Source organism: Lipotes vexillifer, unplaced genomic scaffold, assembly GCF_000442215.2.
Source record: "Lipotes vexillifer unplaced genomic scaffold, Lipotes_vexillifer_v1.1 scaffold1378, whole genome shotgun sequence".
Lineage (NCBI taxonomy): Eukaryota > Metazoa > Chordata > Mammalia > Artiodactyla > Lipotidae > Lipotes > Lipotes vexillifer.
In genome coordinates this window covers 144,425-165,661 of record NW_006775104.1, presented here as the reverse complement: position 1 = coordinate 165,661, position 21,237 = coordinate 144,425, and the positions used below count along the sequence as shown (strand labels likewise).

The following is a 21,237-nucleotide window of genomic DNA, read 5'->3' as shown; positions in this document are numbered from 1 at the left end:
CCGAAAAAAAAAAAAAAAAAAAAGCAAAATCAAGGGCTCTGGGCAAAGGGGCACAATGCTGTGACAAGTCCTTTGCACTTACCAGCACAGCTGGAGGGCATCCTGGACCTCCTCCCCTCCAGCCCCACCGCCCTGCAGCCTCCAGATGAGCACTCAGGCCGCCAGAGAGCCGGTTAGTAGCAGAAGAGGCACAGCTTGAATCGGGACAACAGGACCCTAAGTCCTCTCTGCTCTGCACGGCACTGTCGCCACTTCCCAAAGCACCTGGCAAAGCGTACTAGACAGGGCTTGGGCTTTAGAATCAACTGGATCGATCTGGTTCAAACCCTGGCTCCACCCCTTTCCAAGAGTACGTAGAGTGAACCCTGTGACTCTCAGTTTCCTCACCTGTAAACTGGGGACAAGTACCACCAATACACTGAAGGACTGTTGTGAGAATCAGAGACAGTGTATACAAAAGAGCTGGAGCACGGATGACAGCAGAGCAAGGGCAGCCATCATTCTGTCTCCAGAGGCCCACAGAGTCTGTATTCCTGCAGAAAGTCTTGTTGGAGGAAGCCGTTCCTCCGGCCTCTCTGGGGATGTGGTCGCCATTTTAGATTAGGATGCTCTCGCCAGCCAAGGAATAAAGGACCCAAGCCACGCCAAGACTTCTTACTCAGCAATGCAAATTTACTTTGTTTGCTTTGAGACTTACTTATCCACCTATTTCTGAGGACACACAAGGCTTTAAAAACTTAATAAATAACGCAACCTTAGATAATCAAGATTAAAACAGAAAGGATAAGAAGGATAGGCTAGAAGATGAGGCCAAAAGGGAAACAGGCTGGGTTGCAGGGATCTGATTTTTCTGTCTGACGGGAGAAAGCAGCCCATAGAATCCGTGTGGCCAGGACGTACCCAGCCAGGCTTAAATTTGCAGGGAACTTCTTTAACCTGAGAGCCATGGAGAGCAGCAAAGCCATGACTGACAACTCAGAGCTCCTGGACCACCCCGCCCTCTGCCTTCCCAGGGCACCAGCTCTCCCGATTTTGGGAGAACAGGAAAGCAGCCATGGTTCCAGTCTGAACCATTCATCACACTTGCACCTATACATTTTCAGAATAAACAACTTAGAGTCAGCTTCCAGAAAAGTCCCAGGAGAGCAATAAAAGCGGTAATGGGAGAAACTATTATTCAGACCAAGAAAAAGTATAAACAAGTTTAATAACAGGTTTCAAGGTAAAGATAAGAAATTATGGGTCACGGCATTCCCTCATCCCAACCCAGGCCAGTACAGCATTGGGAAAAATGCCTGCATTGGTGACAGAGGGGTTCCTTAGCTGTGGATGCTCTTCAATGGCCTCTCCTAACAATGTGACCTGCTGGGGGGAAAGATGGCAACTGAAAACTTCCACTCATGGAAGCAGTTCTACTCCTAAATCGAATCCTAAGTAGAAACAGACTGTTTCCTTCTTTTTGCAAAGAGCAGCTTTCCAAGAAATGTAAAGTTGGCCTTGGGGGTGGGATTTAAGACCAGTCATGTGAGCATTCCATACCCCTAAGTCCCTAAAGTTGGTAACAGTCCATCCCAGGAAAACCAGAGTGAGACTGAAATCAGAACAAAGAGCCTCCTGTGGACTAGGAAGCAGGCCTGTTATCAGCTCCGTCTCTAGGGCATGGGGTCAAAGGAAGCCGAGCGTGCACTGCTGCCGGGGGCTGCCTAGCCAGCTCCAGCCTGCATGAGACATCTCTCCAACTACAGAGATTACAGGCCTGCTGGCTCTGTCACGTTCAGTTTTCAGGATTAAGAGCAAGGGCCTTTAATCTGGGCAAATCAGGAGAAGGTAGAAAATTCAGTCAACGAAGTAAGGCATGCTTAGGGCTTTTAAAAAAGACTTTAAAAACCTAATTATCATTGAAACAAATGATATCTGGGATTTACTTCAAATAATGGGGAATAAAATGGTTAGGAAGGCAAATGAAACAAGATTGGCTACAAATTGGTAACTGTCCAAGATGGACCATGGGTACATGGGATTTTATTTCACTATTCTCTCTACTTTTATATGTTTGAAATGTTCCGTTACAAATTTTAAAAATCATCTGTTATTTATTGTGAAAATTTAAGTAAATATAAAATAACACGAAGAAGAAAATAAAAACCACACCTAATCCAATCACCAGAGACAACTGCTGTTAACACTTTGGTCTATTTATTTCCAATCTTCTCCATATTTTTTCTTTCTTTTGTTTGCAAAATAGGGTCATACATCTATGCTGTTTTATCACTTGCTTTCCTTTCCTCTCTTAATTTATCTTAAGTATTATTCAAGTGCTCAAATATTCTTTTAGGGTGTGATTGTTATAGCCTTTCATCAATAGACAGGCCATAATCCATTTCCAATATTTAGCGACTATAAATAAGGCTGTGGTTAACCAGGAAGATGACGTTATAAATAGGTGATTTCAAGTGAGAAAGAAATTGCTTGATAGGTACCCAAACACACACTGACAGCACAAAGGAAAAGAAATGGTGAGGAGAAAAGCTGGGATCTCATCGACTGCATAATTCCAAGCAATTAGTAACTTTCCAGGGATGCCCCATGACAAAGGCCAAGGTGGGGAATAAGAGAAAAATGACAAAAGATATAAAACTGAAACACACACTAAAATGCCTCTCAGGCCAACAATAATTCATAACCAGGTGCAGGCACTGAGTTTAAGAAATCTGCTAGCATCTGCTTTGAAGCACCCGAGTCTTGAAATACTGAGTTTTCAAAGGGAAGGATATTTTCATGGGCCTGGGATGGCACAGGAAGGTTCTGTGGGCTAAAGAGCGAATCAAACGGCTTCTCATGGACCACCGCGCCTCAAGCATTCCATCACGCCATTCTGATTCATCTAATTAAACAGAATTTATATAACTGGACAGTGCGTAGGCTTGTCACTGGGTTCTTCCCCTCAAGCCTTAAAGACAATTTCCTCCCCCGGAAAGAAAACCCACAATATTCCCAAGATGGGGAGATAAGAGGGATCTCGTGTTTTCCCTGCACTATTTGTTCCTGTCAAGAGTGGATCTGGCAGGATGTCCCTGAATATAACACCCCATACAATCAATAATCTGAATGCCAGTCAAAATCATAATTTTTCTTTCTGAAGTAAATCCATAAACTGTCTATTCTGTGATGCACTTGAAAGATTCAGAGCTGAACACATTCTAGCTGTGTCCCGTCTGGCTTTCTTGGGCTGCTACCAAGCATCAGGGGCCTCTGAATCAAACCGTTCTGCTCTAGCCAGCGGCTGGGCAGGGGCTACTCTGCAGCCGTCCTGGGTAGGGGACCACTGTGAGACCGTCCTCTCCGGGGTGGCCCCAAGGACACAGGGACGGGCAGAAAGGCAGTGGGACCAAGAAGAGGACTGAGGAAGCTGTGCTTTCTTCATATCTTTCTTTCCCCTTATCCCTCCTGTCTACCGTTTCAGTTTTTTATTTCGGAAAGGACAACCGTGGCTCTCTTATCATTTTGTCGAGGACCAAGAGGAGGAAAAGTGAATCTGTGACACACTAAACACAGGCTCTCTGAGGTCAGACATGCGGCCTCTCCAAACTGAGTTCTAACCTCCTTACCCAGCCCTCCCCCAGACATGAGCATCCCAACCACCGCCCCGTTGCTGAGCCCACCAAAATGGTCAAGAAAGCATTACCAATTATGCATAGTATATGGTGACCACTATGGAAAAACATGTTAAAGTATGTGCTAGAATAGCAAATTCAAGAGTGATATTTATTTTTTATCTTTTGTTATTGTTATTGGGCTGTGTCTTGATATAGAAAATTATGTTAAGAGTAAGTTATTACCGACATCCCATTTACATATTTCGCTGAGACTGGAACGTCTCAAAGCATGAGTTCATTTCTGACCTAAGTCTGTGTCCTCCCCTCTGGATTCACATATCACAGAGAAACATGAGAAAAACAAACAAACAGAAAGAAAACCAAAGATGACAAGCGATTCTCTTTTTAGCTGGATTCCCCAACAGAGCACTCTCTCATGTTTACCAAAATTGGGCCATAAAATTCTACAAGATTCTATGCATATGGCTTGACCTTTTCTTCCCCCTGCTCCCTGTCCCAAAAAGAAGCAAAAAAAACAAATATAGAGAAACAGAACAGCTGTCTGCTGGCAAAGACAACATCCCATTGTACACAGCCACACCCTGACACAGACACACACCAGCCCTAAGCCATCCCTGCACGCCAGCTGGTTTGACTTCTACAGATTTTCCCAAGGGCCCACCGAGCTCACCCTCTGACGCAAGAGTGGACAGGAGCCAAGGCTGCGGTGGCTCAAAATCTGCAGGCAGTGCCAACGCACATCACCCACACCGACACCTCTCCGTTGACCCCCCACGCAGGGACAGAAGCCAGAAGGGAAGGTTACCTTGCAGACAGCCGCCTGGAGCACTGCGTCAAAGCCGCCCTCGGGTGCATCGCGGTTCCGGGACACCCTCTGCTTCCGAACTTCCTCGTTGAAGCTGTCCACTCTGTCTGTGAGAGGCAGCAGATGGCGGAACCCAAAGGAGGGGACACAGTTCGGGAATAGCTTGTAACTAGAGAGAAAGAGAAGAGTCACTTTTCCTTCATTTTCCCGAAATCTTAGACAACCAAGTACTCTGTGCATTTGCCGAGTGCCTTGAACGGCACCAACGAATACTCACTCAGCACCTACCACGCACCCCTGGGACAGACACAGTGGGGGAGCACAGAGAAATAACACAGTCCCTACGCTCCAAACACAAGCCCTAAACTGCAGGCGAGACAGCACATGCCAGGCTGTAAGTGAATGAAATGGACAAATGGGTCGTAGGAAGTAGAGCCCTGACACGGGCCTTGGGAGATGCAAGTGCCTGGCGGACAGACACGGCAGCCTGGACGGCACCGAGGGGAAGGAAGGCTCTTACAGGCTGAGGAAGGCGGGCGATGTCGAGTGAGGGCGGCGTGAGCAGACTGACTCTACGAAACCAGCTTCTTACATCGACTCTGCTGCTGCCACGTGACAAAGGATCACATAACCCCTTTGTGCCCACCCACGCAGAGACCACCAGGACGTGCTGGCGACCGAGCAAACACTAAATGCAACAGGAATGAAAACGTTCTGTTTCTGCGTTCATTTTTAAATACTGGAATGATAAAGCATCAGCTCTCCTAGACGCAAAGAGAAATCACTTAGAAGCAAACCATCTTCGAATGGAAAATTCTACCTGGAAATCTGGAAGTATTGCACCTCAACAGGAGCTTAATGCCATGTCTCTCTCCTGAATATTGGGTGTTCTCATCTTCAGTTTGCAGTGGAGATGGCCCCATTCCTGGAGGAAGTTAGAGCCCAGTCACATCTGCAGGAGTTTCACTTGGCTATGTAACCAATGAAATAGGAAGAGGGGCCTTATGTTGTTTCCAAAAAGGTTCACTGGGTAAAAGGGGAGAGGGAAGTGCAAATGCAAGGGCCCTGGGGCAGAAGGGAGCACAGAGAGCCCAAGGGCAGAGGGAGGCCAGTTAGACTGCAGTGCAGGGAACAAGGGCAAAGATGGGCTATGAGGAGGCTGGGCGGGCAAAGCTGGACCAGACTGTGCAGGTCTGTGGCCATGTTAAGGAAGCCTCTCTTTCAGAACTAAGACAGAAAGCAAGCACCAACAGAGAGGCATGAGGGGAAGGCTTCGTTACCTACCCAATTCAAGCCGTGTGCGTGGGAAGGGAAACAGGCTTAGCAACTCCTAGCAGCTCCTGCCTCACTGCCATCAAGAAGGGCGGCTGGGGCAGGTCTGAGAGGCTCCCCTCGTCCCCGAGAGAGGCAACCTTGGGCTTTCTAAGAGGCCCTCTCAGCCCCTCTAAGGGCCTACGGTACCTGCTCCATCAGTCACTCGCAGCAAAGCCGCCTCTGCAGGGTCAACCCCACTGCCACGATGGCCTCGGTGCCTCTGGACAGGGAGAGCTGCGAGAAGCCGTCCCCACTTGCCGTCCCTTTGTTTCACTCCCTCCTCCTTCCCCCAAATCTTCACCTGCCCCTTGCATTGGCACAGGTCAGGCTCTTCTGTAACCCATGCCTCCTGCCCAAACCTTCTATTCTCATCTCAGTTCCCCATAAAGACAAAGGTCATGGAAATTGCATTCCCAGCTGGAAGCAAGCAGGAAGTGAGCTGAGGTCCCACCATAGTGATCTGACAAACAGATGGGCCCAGGAGGAAGGAAATGTACACAAACTCTCACTCCCCTCCCTCGCCCTCCGAGCGGCTTCACCCTTCTGTGCTGTGCTGGTCCGTGGCTGCGGGCGTCAGGTGTTTACTGTCTCGGTTGATGGGGTCGGTTGAGGAAGGGAGAGGAGGAACAAAACTATGACTGCTGTTCAATGAGGAAACCAGAAAAGCTCAGCTAAATTAGTTCAGCGCTTTTTACCTCTTCCCTTCCTGCAAAGGGGAATAAGTAGATATATTTTTACTGTGGAGAATTACTATTAATAATCAGGAACTAGAAAATGTGTTTGCCAGAGAGAAGACTTCATTGCCCAGAATTTATTATAACCAAACCAGAATCACCTCTTAGTGAGAGGAAAACAGCTTTGTCACGCAGGCTCTGTTGAATGTCTCCGTAGTCTCTGGAAAACAATGTCAACTGTGTCTAATTTAACCCCTGGAAGAGCTGTCTGGGCCACCTGAAGATCTGGGTGTTCGAGGGTCTCATGCCAGGAAGCCCTCCCACCCCCCAACTGTGTCTGTGCCATAGGACCCCAGTTTAGGGCCTACTAAATCTTTACTAGATTAAGAATTATGAACCAGGAAGATGAATAAAATATATATGCTTAAAAGAGCCTGGGGGAGCATGTGTATATAAAAAGTGAATCCTATTTGCAGATGCTAGATGTAGGCAAATCCAAAAAACAATCTAATGCTTCAGGACAATATTGTAGACCATGGAGCTGACAGGGAAAGACCTCTCCTCTTCCTCTAAACAAACAGAACTGCTGGGTAAAAATCTAATCTTCAAAAATGTTAATATGTAGCCAAGACTGGAAGCTTAGCAGGGAAATCCCAGGTGCCAGGAACAGAGAGAAAAGCATTGCACAAATGAACGGACTTAAACTAGGTGGGAAGTGAGCAGGGATCTCGTGGCAAAGGGGTCCCCCACCCCCCCCACCCTAGCATGTTGGGGCCTGACAAAGGTCTGGGGCTTGGGGCCAGGTTCTAACAGGGACAGATGATGGACCTCGGGCCAGCGCAGGGCTGAGCACTGGAACAGGGCTCTCTCCATAAAGCTGAGTGTTACAAAGAGCTGCCCTGTCACTAAAATCAAACCCAGAAAAATTCCAGCCACTGGCCTGGGAGAGAAGCAAGGAAGATGCACTCTGGGCTCATGGTGAGATGAATCACCCATAAAGATTGTAACTCCAGGCCTCAACAAGTCAGAATTCATTACTTTTACAGGGAAGGAACCCCCCTGCTGAGAAATAAACAGAACTAGTCCCACAGTGAAACCCAGAGGATCCTAGCATCAGGGAACAGAAAACCACCCTGCAGGGAAGTCAGTACCCCTGGGGCACATGATCCCCTAATGGAAAACAACCTCTGATGAAGAGGAACTAATGAAAAAGTTATAGACCCCATGAGAAATAAACTACCATGAAGGAATATCAGCAAATTCAACCAACTGCAGGATCCACAGTTCAAGAAACAGATAACAAAATTATCTGAAGTACATTAAAACAAAGGTATTTAAAACATTCAAGGAGAAGGAAAAAATACCAAAGACTAGAATGGGATATTATTAGGAAGAAAAAAAAATCAGAAGGCTACGAAAAAATAGTACGAAAAACAGAAGTGTGAAAGAAAGAACCAAATAAAAAATATTGTCACTCAGATTCAAAAATGAAACTTCAGTGTATGGATTAAAAACATTGAAGAACAAGGTACTGCCACAAAAACCAAAATACAGATCAAAGGAACAGGATAGAAAGCCCAGAAATAAACCCACGCACCTATGGTCAACTCATCTATGACAAAGGAGGCAAGACTATATAATGGAGGAAAGACAGTCTCTTCAATAAGTGGTGCTGGGAAAACTGGACAGCTGGATGTAAAAAAATGAAATTAGAACATTCTTGGGACTTCCCTGGTGGCGCAGTGGTTAAGAATCCACCTGCCAATGCAGGGGACACAGGTTCGAGCCCTGGTCCGGGAAGATCCCACATGCCGCACACCAACAAAGCCCGTGCACCACAGCTACTGAGCCTGCGCTCTAGAGCCCGCAAGCCACAACTACTGAGCCCGTGCACCACAACTACTGAAGCCTGCATGCCTAGAGCCCGTGCTCCACAACAAGAGAAGCCACCACAATGAGAAGCCTGTGCACCGCAACGAACAGTAGCCCCTGCTTGCCACAACTAGAGAAAGCCCGCACGCAGCAACAAAGACCCAACACAGCCAAAAATAAATAAATAAATAGACTTATTTTTAAAAAAACATTCTTTAATACTATACACAAAAATAAACTCAAAATGGATTAAAGACCTAAATGTAAGACCAGATACTATAAAACTCTTAGAGGAAAACATAGGCACAACACTCTGACATAAATTGCAGCAATATCTTTCTCAAGCCATCTCCTAGAGTAAGGGAAATAAAAATAAACAAATGGGACCTAATTAAACTCAAAAGTTTTTGCACAGCAAAGGAAACCATAAACAAGACGAAAAGACAACCTGCAGAATGGGAGAAAATATTTGCAAATGGTGCGACTGACAAAGGATTAGTCTCCAAAATTTACTAACAGCTCATGTGGCTCAATGTCAAAAAAAACAAACAACCCAATCAAAAAATGGACAGAAGACCTAAATAGACATTTCTCCAAAGAAGACATACAGATGGCCAAGAGGCACATGAAAAGATGCTCAACATAACTAATTATTAGACAAATGCAAATCAAAACTACAATGAGGTATCACCTCACACCCGTCACAATGGCCATCATCAAAAAAAATCTACAAACAATAAATGCTGGAGAGGGTGTGGAGAAAACGGAACCCTCCTACACTGTTGGTGGGAATGTAAACTGGTACAGCCACTATGGAGAGCAGTAAGGAGATTCCTTAAAAAACTAAAAAGAGAGATACCATATGATCCAGCAATCCCACTCCTGGGCATATATCTGGAGAAAAACATGATTTGACAGGATGCATGCACCCCAATGTTCACTGCAGCGCTGTTTACAATAGCCAAGACGTGGAAGCAACCTAAATGTCCATCGACAGATGAAAAGATGTGGGAATTCCCTGGCAATCAGTGGTCAGGACTCTGCACTTCCACTTCAGGGTGCACGGGTTCAATCCCTGGTTGGGGAACTAAGATCCCACAAGCTGCGTGGCGTGGCCAAAAAAAAAAAGATGTGGTACATATGTATATACAATGGAATGTTACTCAGCCATTAAAAAGAATGAAATGATGCCATTGCAGCAACATGGATGGACCTGGATATTATCATCCTAAGTGAAATAAGTCAGACAAAGACAAGTATCATATGATGTCGCTTATGTGTGGAATCTAGAAAAAAAAAATGATACAAATGAACTTATTTACAAAACAGAAAACAGACTCACAGACTTAGAGAACTGAGCTTATGGTTACCGGGGGAGAAGGGTGGGGGGGTAGGGATAGATTGGGAGTTTGGGATTGACATGTACACACTGTTATATTTAAAATAGATAACCAGCAAGGACCTACTGTAAAACACAGGGAACTCTGCTAAATATTCTGTAAAAACCTAAATGGGAGAAGAATTTGAAAAAGAATAAGTACATGTATATGTATAATGGAATCACTTTGCTGTACACCTAAAACTAACACAACATTGTTAACTGACTATACTCCAATATAAAACAAAATTTTTTTAAAAATTTTAGAACAAAATGATAAACTGGAAGAAATTTTCTATTGTGAAGCTAAGGGGAAGGAAAGAGGCAGAAATTATGGGAGAAAAATTTAGAAACATGAATTTAGAATGAGAGGCTCCAACGCTCGCCTAGTAGCATTAGAAAGAAAATGGAGAGAATCGGAGACAGGAGTCAGATGATGTCTGAAAATTTTCAAGAATAAAGCTATATTCTCAGATTAAACAGGCAGAGCAAGTTCTGAACAATGCAAATAAAAGTACTAAATCCAACCTAGCCACATTGGAATGCATATCATTATAGGACATGAAAAGCACAGGGAACTATTAAAAGCCACCAGAGAGAAGGAAAACCATCAGACAGAAGACTTTTCATCAGCCACAGGACATGCCAGAAGACAATGAAATAACACCTTCAAGGGGGTGAAGGAGTACCATGACCTCTTGGAAGAAATACAAAGGGTAGGAAAAAATATAAGTGATGAAGGATGAAATGTATTATCTCACTTGCAAAGATTTTTACGTATGTATTTCTGTTTTTTGTGTGTGTGGTGAGAACCCTTAAGATGTACTCTCTGAATGACTTTCAAGTATACAATTGTATATTTCAAGTACAGGATTGTTGCCTATCACCACCATGCTGTACATTAGAGCTCCAGAATGTATTCATCTTATAACTGTAAGTTTGTACCCTTTGACCAACATTTCCCCCTTCCCCGGCCAATCACCACTCTACTGTCTGTTTTTATGAGCTTGGCCTTTCTAGATGCCACATATAAATGAGACATGGCATGTATATCAGCAACAGCCTAATACCTCTAACAAAAGAAAAAGTGTTCAGAACCAGAAATAACAGGCCGGATTAATCCATCAAATCCTGTACCAGTGAATATCATGTGACTCTTCCCAGGAACACAATTTCTATTACTCAGAATAGCAATTAAACAGTTCTTTAATCTGATGATTAAATTACTTTTTTTTTCCCCCTTCTTATGGCAGCCCTGGTACTACTTACTTCAGTTCTGGCATTTCTGGTTCATTCTAAGACGGGAGGGGATAAGTCTAGGATTTTGATCCTTTGGCCAAAACATCCGGAGCAGGAGGAGGGACCTCAAGAAAGCCCCATGAAAAACTGGTTCTCTTCTGAGATGTCCTGCACAGGTGGTTAAATCACTCCTCCTGACTCCCCCATGTCCCCAAAACTTCCCGGGGCTACTGCTGCTGCTTCCACACCACCACAGGAGAAAAAACCCTAACAGAAGGTATCATTGAGAGAGAACGCTGTGATTTTCTCTCCATATGAGCTGAAGGAAAAAAACAGACGAGGATCAGAGACAGCAACTACGGAGCCAAGCATGGAACTCAAACTGAGACAGGAAGACAACAGGACAGCCATTTTGGAAAAGGACCAAGGGAACGACCTTGAGAAAGCAGGCTTGACAGGCCAGAAAAACAGCACCTAAAAGCTTGGGCTTCTGAGACAGCAACCAGAGACTCACAGGATTAAAAGATTAGCTCTATCTCTGTTCCACTGAGATGGTTTCCAAAGGACAAAAGCGGAACTATAAATCCGCCACCTAACAGAATCGCCCGAACTCCCAGTTCCCTGAAAGATATAGATAAAAGCTTGACACGCATTCCTAAGGTGTTTTAGCAGGAAGCAGGCCCCCAGATGAAAACTGCTGACTGTGGGCACATAGACCCCAGACTGCTTGAAACCTGAAGGTTGATGATGCTCCAAACTTCACCTCCATGCCAACCAATCCAAGAACTGAGCACAAGCTGCTCAGGCACCCTGTGGCCTCCTCCCTCACGCTGCCTTTAAAACCCCTTCCCAGAAAGTCCTCGGGGAACTGACCCTCTTTTCCACCTTCTCCCTTGCGCACAAGCTATCCTTTCAATAAAAAGCTTCGTTTGCCTAAGAGCCTTGGGGGAGCAATATTCGTTTCTATGGTATTGCTGTCCAAGAATCTGGAGAGGGCCCGATAACAGAACCAATGAAGCAGCCCAGCTGGGAGATGAGAGGGAGTGGTAGGGACTGTGGCAGCCAAACAACATGTGGGACAAGGCTGGCTTTACTAGACCTCCTAGTTTTTTGAGAAGACCTACGATCCTGGCTATTCTTTGTTAAATCTTTTATTTTTAACTGTTGGTAACTAATTCACAGTGCCATTAAAACTTAGGAAAGCAAACAAAGCACATGTACAGGCTGAATCAGGAACAGAAACAGCCTGATTACATCCCCCCCGCTTGCTCTGTTCTCCTCTAGGAACCGCGGGGAATCTCCGAGGATACGCAGGCAACCACACAGAGTCCACTGCCTGGACGCGGGAGATACATCTCAGCCTGCTCACTGAGCCATGCGGTGACTCCCCTTTTGTGCTGCCCAGCTTAGGGAAGAGAGATCTGTATAACTCAGACCTGATGTTTCCTTCCAAACTCCCATTCCTTCACCGGATTTCCTGTCTCCTAAGCAGCCTGTCAGTGTGCCTTGTACTCACTGTCAAAACTTCTACTGTCCGCAGTTGGTTCTGCCTTCTAGGGCTTGGAGACGTAGCTCTCAATAAGGAGAGTGTAATAACCTTGACTATTCAGTGCTGAGGGCCCCGGGCCAGTCCTTCATCCTCTGCCAGCCTCCAATCTAGCATCTGACAATTCGCCGATGGTCCCCAGAAGAATCAAAGTAGAGACACGCCCTGTCTCTCAGGAGACAGGACCCAACCAGAGGGCAGAGGTGAAAAGTAGCAGAGAGAATCACTATTCCGGATGAACTGAAAAAATTTGGGGTTAAGATGCTGTTGCTCCTGGTAAGTAGCAGAACTCCAACAAAAAGACATGTGGCACTGGGATGCAGCTGAAAAGGGCCTTGGGGACAGGACCAAAGTGACAATAATGCCAGCAGCTACCTGTGGCCAGGAGGAACCTAAACCCAGCAAGTGAGGACACTTAGTGTCTCTCTGTGGCTAAGGAACTTAGAATCTCATTTGTATCTAAAATTTTTTCTTATCTTATTGTTTTTTCCACTGTTGTGTCATTGCAATCCCGGGGAAGATCTAAGTTAGCTTCTAGGAGTGTGTACAGAAGGGTCAGGAAGGATTCCGAACATACAATACCAGCATAAATACCACCGCACCCCCCCCACCCCCGCCCAGTCCAACCCAGAGCTGGGAACTTCTGAGGCTGCCAAAGGGGAGACAAGAAGTTAGACAGACTCAGGGGCTTACGAGCAGCCCTGTTCCCCTCAGGGGCAGCCAAGGAGACAAAGAATCGAAAATGACATCACAAGATGCCCGAATCCCTGAGTCACCGCTTGAGCCGCCACAGAAAGCAGCTCCCATCAGATTTTGTACAAGCAAAAAGTGAATTTTCATTGTGTTGAGCCACTGAGATCTGGGGTTTGCTTGTTACTGCAGCATAGCCTAACATTACCCTTAGGCAAGTGCCTAGAAGTGTGGGTGGTTTTGGAGTGGCTATTATTACTCAAACTCAAGGAAAGCATCTGGGTGGCAGTGTGATTTGGACGGGGAAAAAATAGCATCACATGAATGAAAACAGACTCTGGAAGTAGTTCATGCTGATTCATATCCCAAGTCTACCCCTTACTATTTGTGTAATCCTTCTAAGCCTCGGTTTCCTCATCTTTAAAATACAGCTCACCAGCACTTCCTTGGTGGCTCAATGGTTAACAATCCAGCTGCCCGTGCAGGGAACACGAGTTCGATTCCTGGCCCGGGAAGATCCCACGTGCTGAGGAGCAATTAAGCCCATGTGCCACAACTACTGAGCCTGTGCTCTAGAGCCCGTGAACCACAACTACTGAGCCTGCGTGCCTAGAGCCCGTGCTCCGCAACAAGAGAAGCCACCGCAACAAGAAGCCCGCGCACCTCAATGCAGACCCCACTCGCTGCAACTAGAGATCCTGCGTGCAGCAACGAAGACCAAACGCAGCCAAAAATAAATTAATTTTAAAAAAAAAATAATAAAATAAATAAAATAAAATACAGCTCACTTCTAGAGACCTCAAAAGATTGCTACGAGATTTAAATGGGATAATCCATATAAGGTATGAAGTGCAGTGGGTGCCTGACACTTAGTAAGAACGTAAGTCTTAGCTATTCCTCATCTAGCGATGCTTTGGGGCCTCACATGCCAAAGCCTAACCAAAGCTGAACATGGAAATGAGTCAAGAAAAAGTTGAAGGTTATCACTCGTTGTCACACTGCATAATCTTGCCATTTAAAAGAACACTTGAAAGTCCAGAAAGGAAACAAACCACCTTCACAAAGGTTGTATTGGGGAGTTGGAGGAAGTGACCCTCCACCTCCAATACACAAATGCACTAGGGCAGGGACCTATTCACCATCCCCTTTCCTCTTCCACTGCGCACAGCTAACCTAGTTCCCAGCCTCCCCGCTACAACCCAGCTCCGTAGAGCAGAATGTAGAAGCAAAGGCCACTCTATCCTGGTCCATAGGATCCTCCTATGAGCAGTCCTCCAGGCATGATGACCTTACAAGCCACATGTAAACCAATGGAGCCTGGGACCCCGAGTCACTGCTTAGAGGACAGGTGTCCACTGATCAGGAGACCCATTTGCACTTAGGTTAGCAGAAAATAAACTTCCTTCAAGTTTGAGTCATTACATACTTTTGGATTTGCTCACTGCAGTAGTGAGAAACTCTTGTTCTCTGATAATTTCTCGAAAATTTTCTTTTTAAAATGTTATTTTTAATTTTTTAAATTTATTTATTTTATTTATTTTTGGCTGCATTGGGTTTTTGTTGCTGTGCGCGGGCTTCCTCTAGTTGCCGCGAGCAGGGGGCTACTCTTCGTCGTGGTGTGCAGGCTTCTCATTGCAGTGGCTTCTCTTGTTGCAGAGCACGGGCTCTAGGCGTGCGGGCTTCAGAAGTTGTGGCACACAGGCTCTAGAGTACAGGTTCAGTAGTTGTGGCACGAGGGCTCCGTAGTCATGGCTTGCACGCTCTAGAGCGCAGGCTCAGCAGTTGTGGCTCACGGGCTTAGCTGCTCCACGGCATGTGGGATCTTCTCGGACCAGGGCTCGAACCCGTGTCCCCTGCATTGGCAGGCGGACTCTTAACCACTGCGCCACCAGGGAAGCCCTGTCGAATATTTTCTAATTCAAGTACTTATGTTGGAAAAAAAAAAAACAATCACACCTATAAAGGGCAGGGTTCTCATTTTGTTTTGTCAAGGTTAGTTATGTATATAAACAATAGGAACCGACTTTGATTCATTTATTCCAAACACCTCAGTCACTCCAAACAAGGAGATAGTTTAAGTTGTTCTGCCTGCTCCCTCCCCGATCACCGGGGTCTATCACTTCCTGAGAACACTCTCTAAAATCTATTAATGTAGAAAACAGTGCTGTGTCTGGCAGGTAGGAAAACAAATGAGCTACCATCATTGTATCTTTATGCAACCTTGTAACAATTTATTTCTTCGCAGGCAGAGGGAGGACAGAGCTGGATTATCCTTCATCAAATTTAACACCTTAGCCAGGTTCCCTCCCTGCACCCAGATATGACCTCCCTAGGCCTTTCTTTAGGCTCAGTCTTCCCGCTGATCCATTCCCCCATCCTCGAATACCCAACTGAAGGGCAGCTGGTCACTCACCCAATGCACGGGTTGGTCTGGTACCTCGGCGCTGTGTAGGAGAAAGGAGAGATGTTCTTGTCTACAAAAGACCCAAACCCCAAGCGGAAGTTGCTGGTGAGCTTCCTCATCTCCTCGGCAAGCTTGGTGCCCAGGCTCCGAATGTTGTCCAAGTCATCCTTCATGGACAGAGAGAGGTCCATCAGGTAGTACAAGTCCACTGGATAATCCTCCACCTGTCGAACCTGCAGCTGGAAGGTAGTCTTGTCACCTGTGCCAACCGAGAGACCGTGCGTGTTAGAGGTCATTCAATTCGCTGGGGCTGAAGGGATGGGTTTTGCTTTCAAAGCTGGTCCACCTCTGACTTTTCTTTAGTGATTGTGTGCCTCTCAGAAGACATCTTTTTCACTCTGGAAACAGAGTGACCGAAGGGAATATGGGTGCTGAGGATGCAGCTCTAGGTTCTCCTTTCACACACAGGCCTCAGCATTTTTTAAGGAAACTCTTTAAGAACCAGTCTCCTTAGTAGTGTTCTGTTTTCTCAGCAAAAAGGACCCTTAGGTAATTGGTGGACAGTGCGCCAGACAATTCCACAGACACAAACTGGGTGAAAGTAGCCCACCAACCACATACCAACTTCAGAGAAAGGACTGGCCAAGATGGGAACGTGGCCAGGAGACTGTAAAGGTATATGTGAAACAGAAAACAGGAAAGAAATTAACAAAAGAAGGGTACAGACATGAGTAAGAACTGAGGTGGCGAAGAGAGATGTACAAGGCAAGGGAGGCTGGGAAAACAAAGATGGTTACTTAAAATACCCCCAGAGGGCAAAAATGTTTATGCTTAAGCGGGGCCACCTATTTCTATCTCCCTAGCCATTTATCAAACCATCGTATTTAGTTCTCCAGCATATCTGGTATCACAGACACAAATCATCATCATCGTAAATTATATGTATAAATATAGGAAGACATGTTCCAAACTTTAGCACCATCGAAAAGAAAAAGAAGAAAAAGAAAAGAAACACTACTAGGCGCAGTAACTGGAGGACGCGTGCCAGGATGATGATCCTTCGTCATTCATAATCTCTAAAACCACACTGTTCAGAAACAACTTCAAGTAGTGAATTTTACCAGGTGATCCTATCTGCCCTCAGGCTTGTTAGCCTCTCAGATGCACCAAGAGATGTCCTTGAACTCTTCGGATAGAACTGTCTACACACATTTGAAATCTGGACGTCCTTTGTGTGCTCAAAGGTGCAATGGCGAAGGTGGCCTCGCTCCCGCACGAGGGTCCACACCTCATCTGCCCGCGGTCACGTCTCAGAGGCATCAGTCTCTCACCTCAAGCTGACAACCAGTGAGCTGAAGCCTTCTTGAACTTGCAGGATAGGGAACCCAGTGCTCTGTGCTCCCCGCACCTCCTCCCACCCCAGACGAGGCATACTTACTTCATTAACAAGATCTCAGTCCAAGTTCCAGCTCTGCCCCTCAACTAGCAGTGCAACCCGAGCCTCCATTTCCTTAACTGTAAACTGGCAATAACAACAGCACTACAGCAAGGAGGCTACGAAGCACTCATGTGGGAAGGAGTGTTCTGTAAGCAGTGAAGGCCTGCCCAAACGAAGTATGATTATTATAATTACCATGGCAGTCTGAGTGACAGAGCCAAGCCTGCTTCCCCTGACTTGTCCTTACATGTGCTGCTCTAGCCTGATGATGGATGTAGTTTGGGTTGCCTGTTGGTACGAGCCGATCTTTAAAAGCCACTGGAGTCTGACTCAAACAGAGGAATGTTCGAGATTTCTTCCAGAATGAATTCCGGACTGCTACAATATCTGTCTCTGGTTCCCATGTCCCTGCACAGGGCCCCTCCCATCCCTGGATGCCACATCGCAGTGGGGGAGGGGCGGGGAGGGCCTGCGATCCTGTCCCCTCTGTCCAATCCCATGACCTCTTTACAAGGTCTCCTGTATTTTGTTACCTGTGCCCTTCCCCCAAGTTCCCAGGTATACCTTCTTTAATCCAGAATCCACTTCCTCCTTTGGGGGGGATTATGAGCAATTACAGATGAACACTTTAGGACCAGGAAACAGGGAACTAGCTTGGATTCAGGGAGGCTGGAAGGCACCCATGGGAGGGAAGTGGACACTAGCCTTGGAAAGCAAGAGCTGGGTTGGAATCCAGACCTTGTCACCAAGAGCTCAAGACCTCAGGCTCCTTTAAACTTGCTGCTCAGTTTCTGGATCAGTAAAATGGGGAGGATGCTAATTATTGTGGGTACTGAGGAGACAGCATATATAAACACCATACAAATGCTTCTACACAAGAAAAACTTTGGCCTCGTTCCCCTGAAAGTCAATTATTAAAGCAATTTCCTGTGGGGCTAAAAAGAGACAGAACATTCTGCCAAAAACTTGAGTGTGAATGGCTAACAGCCTTGGGTATTATATTTAACTCCAAATTTTCCAGACATGAAGGCAAAGAGGGAAACAAGATGTGGTACATAGGTCTCTTTGTATACTAAGAGGTTATCTATTCTGAAGTAAGAAATCTCGTCATTAAATTCTAAGAGAAACTGATCACTACAACACACACACACCTCCCCATAGGGAGGCTGCAAATGGTAAAAAAAAAAAAAAAAAAAAAAATTATCTCCCAGTTTTCCAAGAAGGGAGGGGTATAAGAAAAGGGGTAATATCATTAATGTTCGGAAGGAGGGTTTATGGCTACCTTATCTATGCTGGATTTTAAATGCCACAAACTCCTCAATGGGTCTTGGCAATAATTGAATGTTCTGTCAGTGTAATAGGGAAGAAACTTATTATTCTACTACAAGTTAATCACTAAAGGGATGTTGCCTATAAGGTTAAATTATACATACTGACCCATCTCTGGGAACCCTGCCTCCCAGGTAATGAACATAAAGCTAAAATACCTTTGTTTAGCTCACAGGAAACATCCTGACCAGGCCTACCTGTGATTAGCTGCAAGAAGGAAGAAATGAACACATCCCCTTCCAAGTCTGGCAGGAACCAGGCCTTTACCCCCTGCCCTGTTAGTATTAAAGAAGCCAGAATTCTAACTCAGGGAAGATGGTTCTTTGAGACGCTAGTCTACCATCTCCTCGGTCTGCTGGCTTTCCAAATACAGTTGCTATTCCTTGCCCCAGCAGCTCGTCTTTCAATTTACTGGCCTGTTACGCGGTGAGCAGTACGAGCTTGGACTCAGTTACATCAGCAGATTTTGGAGGGACTGACATTTCTGGACCAGTTCTCAGTGAGGGTGCTAAGCACGGGAATTAAGCTACAGTGTCGCAAATCCCCCACCGAGGGAGCCCCCATGGTTAGCTGACCGAAGGTGAAGCTGCTCCTGCACACCAGGGGCGCCCTATGCCAGGAGAGGGTCTGGGGCATGTTCTCCATCTTTGGGTACACTTCCGGAACCATGCAAACTCAACAATACCTCCAGCCGCCCAGTTCTGCACCACCCAAGACTTTATTTTTTTTTTTTATCATAACGACAACATTTCCTTTTTTTTGTTTTTTTTTAATTTATTTTTGGCTGTGTTGGGTCTTCGTTCCTGCGTGCGGGCTTTGTCTAGTTGCGGTGAGCAGGGGCTACTCTTCATTGCAGGGCATGGGCTTCTCACTGCAGTGGCTTCTCTTGTTGCGGAGCACGGGCTCTAGGCGTGCGGGCTGCAGTAGTTGCAGCACACGGGCTCAGTAGTTGTGGCTCGCGGGCTCTAGAGCACAGGCTCAGTAGTTGTGGCGCACGGGCTCAGTTGCTCCGCGGCATGTGGGATCTTCCCAGACCAGGGATCAAACCCGTGTCCCCTGCATTGGCAGGCGGATTCTCAACCACTGTGCCACCAGGGAAGACCCCACCCGAGACTTTAAACCAGTCGCCACCTCTCGTGAGTCCAGGAGAGTGAGAGCCGGGCTCACCTTCACTGTGGGCACTTGATCTGTGCCAGTCTCTGGTGACACCGCCCAGCCCACGTGTCCCCCTCCTCCCCCTCCATATAAAACCCCCTTACAGGGACTTCCCTGGTGGCGCAGTGGTTAAGAATCCGCACAGGGGACACGGGTTTGAGCCCTGGTCCAGGAAGATCCCACATGCCACGGAGCAACTAAGCCCATGAGCCACAACTACTGAGCCTGCACTCTAGAGCCCATGCGCCACAACTACTGAGCCCGTGAGCAACAACTACTGAGCCCACGAGCCACAACTACTGAAGCCCGTGCGCCTAGAGCCCGTGCTCTGCAACAAAGAGAAGCCACCGCAATGAGAAGCCCATGCACCGCAATGAAGAGTAGCCCCTGCTTGCTGCAACTAGAGAAAGCCCGCGTGCAGCAACGAAGACCCAACGCAGCCAAAAATAAATAAACAAATTTATTGAAAAAAAAAAAAAAAGATCGCCTTACAGGCTCGTCTCCTCCTGTGGCTGCAGCCCTCCTGTCTGGAACCATCCCCCATAACCCCCGCCTCAGGACAAGCAGCAGGATCAGAGAAATAGGATAGAGCAAACCCCAAAGAAAACCTGATAAGGGACTTCCCCGGTGGGCCAGTGGTTAAAAAACCGCCTCACAATGCAGGGGACGGGAGTTCGATCCCTGGTTGGGGAGCTAAGATCCCACATGCTGCGGGGCAATAAGCCCGTGTGCCACAACTACTGAGCTCGCGGGCCTCAATTAGAGAGCCCGTGTGCCACAAACTACAGAGCCCAAGCGCTCTGGAGTCCACGTGCCACAACTAGAGAGAAGCCCACACACAACGAAGAGCCTGCACACTGCAACGAAAGATCCTGCATGCCTCAAAGAAGATCCCACATGCTGCAACTAAGACCCGACATAGCCAAATAAATAAACATTTTAAAAAAAGAAGAGAAAAGCTGATCACCTCACATCTGTGAGGAGGAAGCTTCTCCTGCAAGCAGCCCCTCCCATGTCCTGCTGGTTTTTCCTGCTTCCAACGCACCCAGCCCCAGCTGTATTTCGCAAAGAATTCCTGCCACCGCTGGGTTCCTAAGTGTAGATTCTCCCACCATAATCAATATCAACCAGCATTCCCTCTGAAATGTATTTTTAAAGGTTTCTTCTGTCTTCCCTTCAATAAAAAGTGAAAAGTGAGCTTTTTCCTTAGGAACATATACCAGATGACAAACATTACCAGAAAATGAAAGTAGAGAATTCTAGCAACTTTTGGGTTTTTTAAGATTGATTTTTGTTCAAATATTAAGACAAAGTAGTGTCTCAACAGATAAATACTCCTGCTATCCCCAATACAAGTAGTTTTTTGATTCCCTAGAGTTATACTTCGGTGCTAGAAATTGAAAGAAACATTAAAATCAGCTATGTTAAAAATGGACTACAGCTGAGCAGGAAATCAGGGGCCCAGTGCACAACTTTTCAGACTTATCATCCAGCTCTCTGTTCACTGCAGCAGGAGGCAATTAGTACCCAGAATTAAATCCATACCCAGAAGCAAAGAACTACCTCACTGGCCGCCCTGCTGTACCAAACACCACTCTCCACCTCAGAATTCTGACACTTGACAGATGGAACCATCAGAAGAGTTACTACTAGAGCTAATCAATGAATTTGGTAAAGTAGCAGGATACAAAATGAATGACAGAAATCTTCTGGCATTCCTATATACTAATGATGAAAAATCTGAAAGTGAAATCAAGAAAACACTCCCATTTACCA

At 46.2% G+C, this 21,237-nt stretch overlaps 1 protein-coding gene across 1 annotated transcript in view; it reads right to left on the bottom strand.

The window, feature by feature from the left end:
• The window catches only part of ITGB5 (integrin subunit beta 5), a 114,715-nt gene that overhangs the window by 66,035 nt on the left and 27,443 nt on the right, over positions 1–21,237 (bottom strand). Inside the window, exons 4-5 of the mRNA XM_007449681.1 lie at positions 15,549–15,798; positions 4,423–4,591 (exon numbers count right to left, since the gene is read on the bottom strand). Of these exons, the coding sequence (XP_007449743.1) occupies positions 4,423–4,591; positions 15,549–15,798 (419 nt within the window). The remainder of the gene's footprint in view (positions 1–4,422; positions 4,592–15,548; positions 15,799–21,237) is intronic.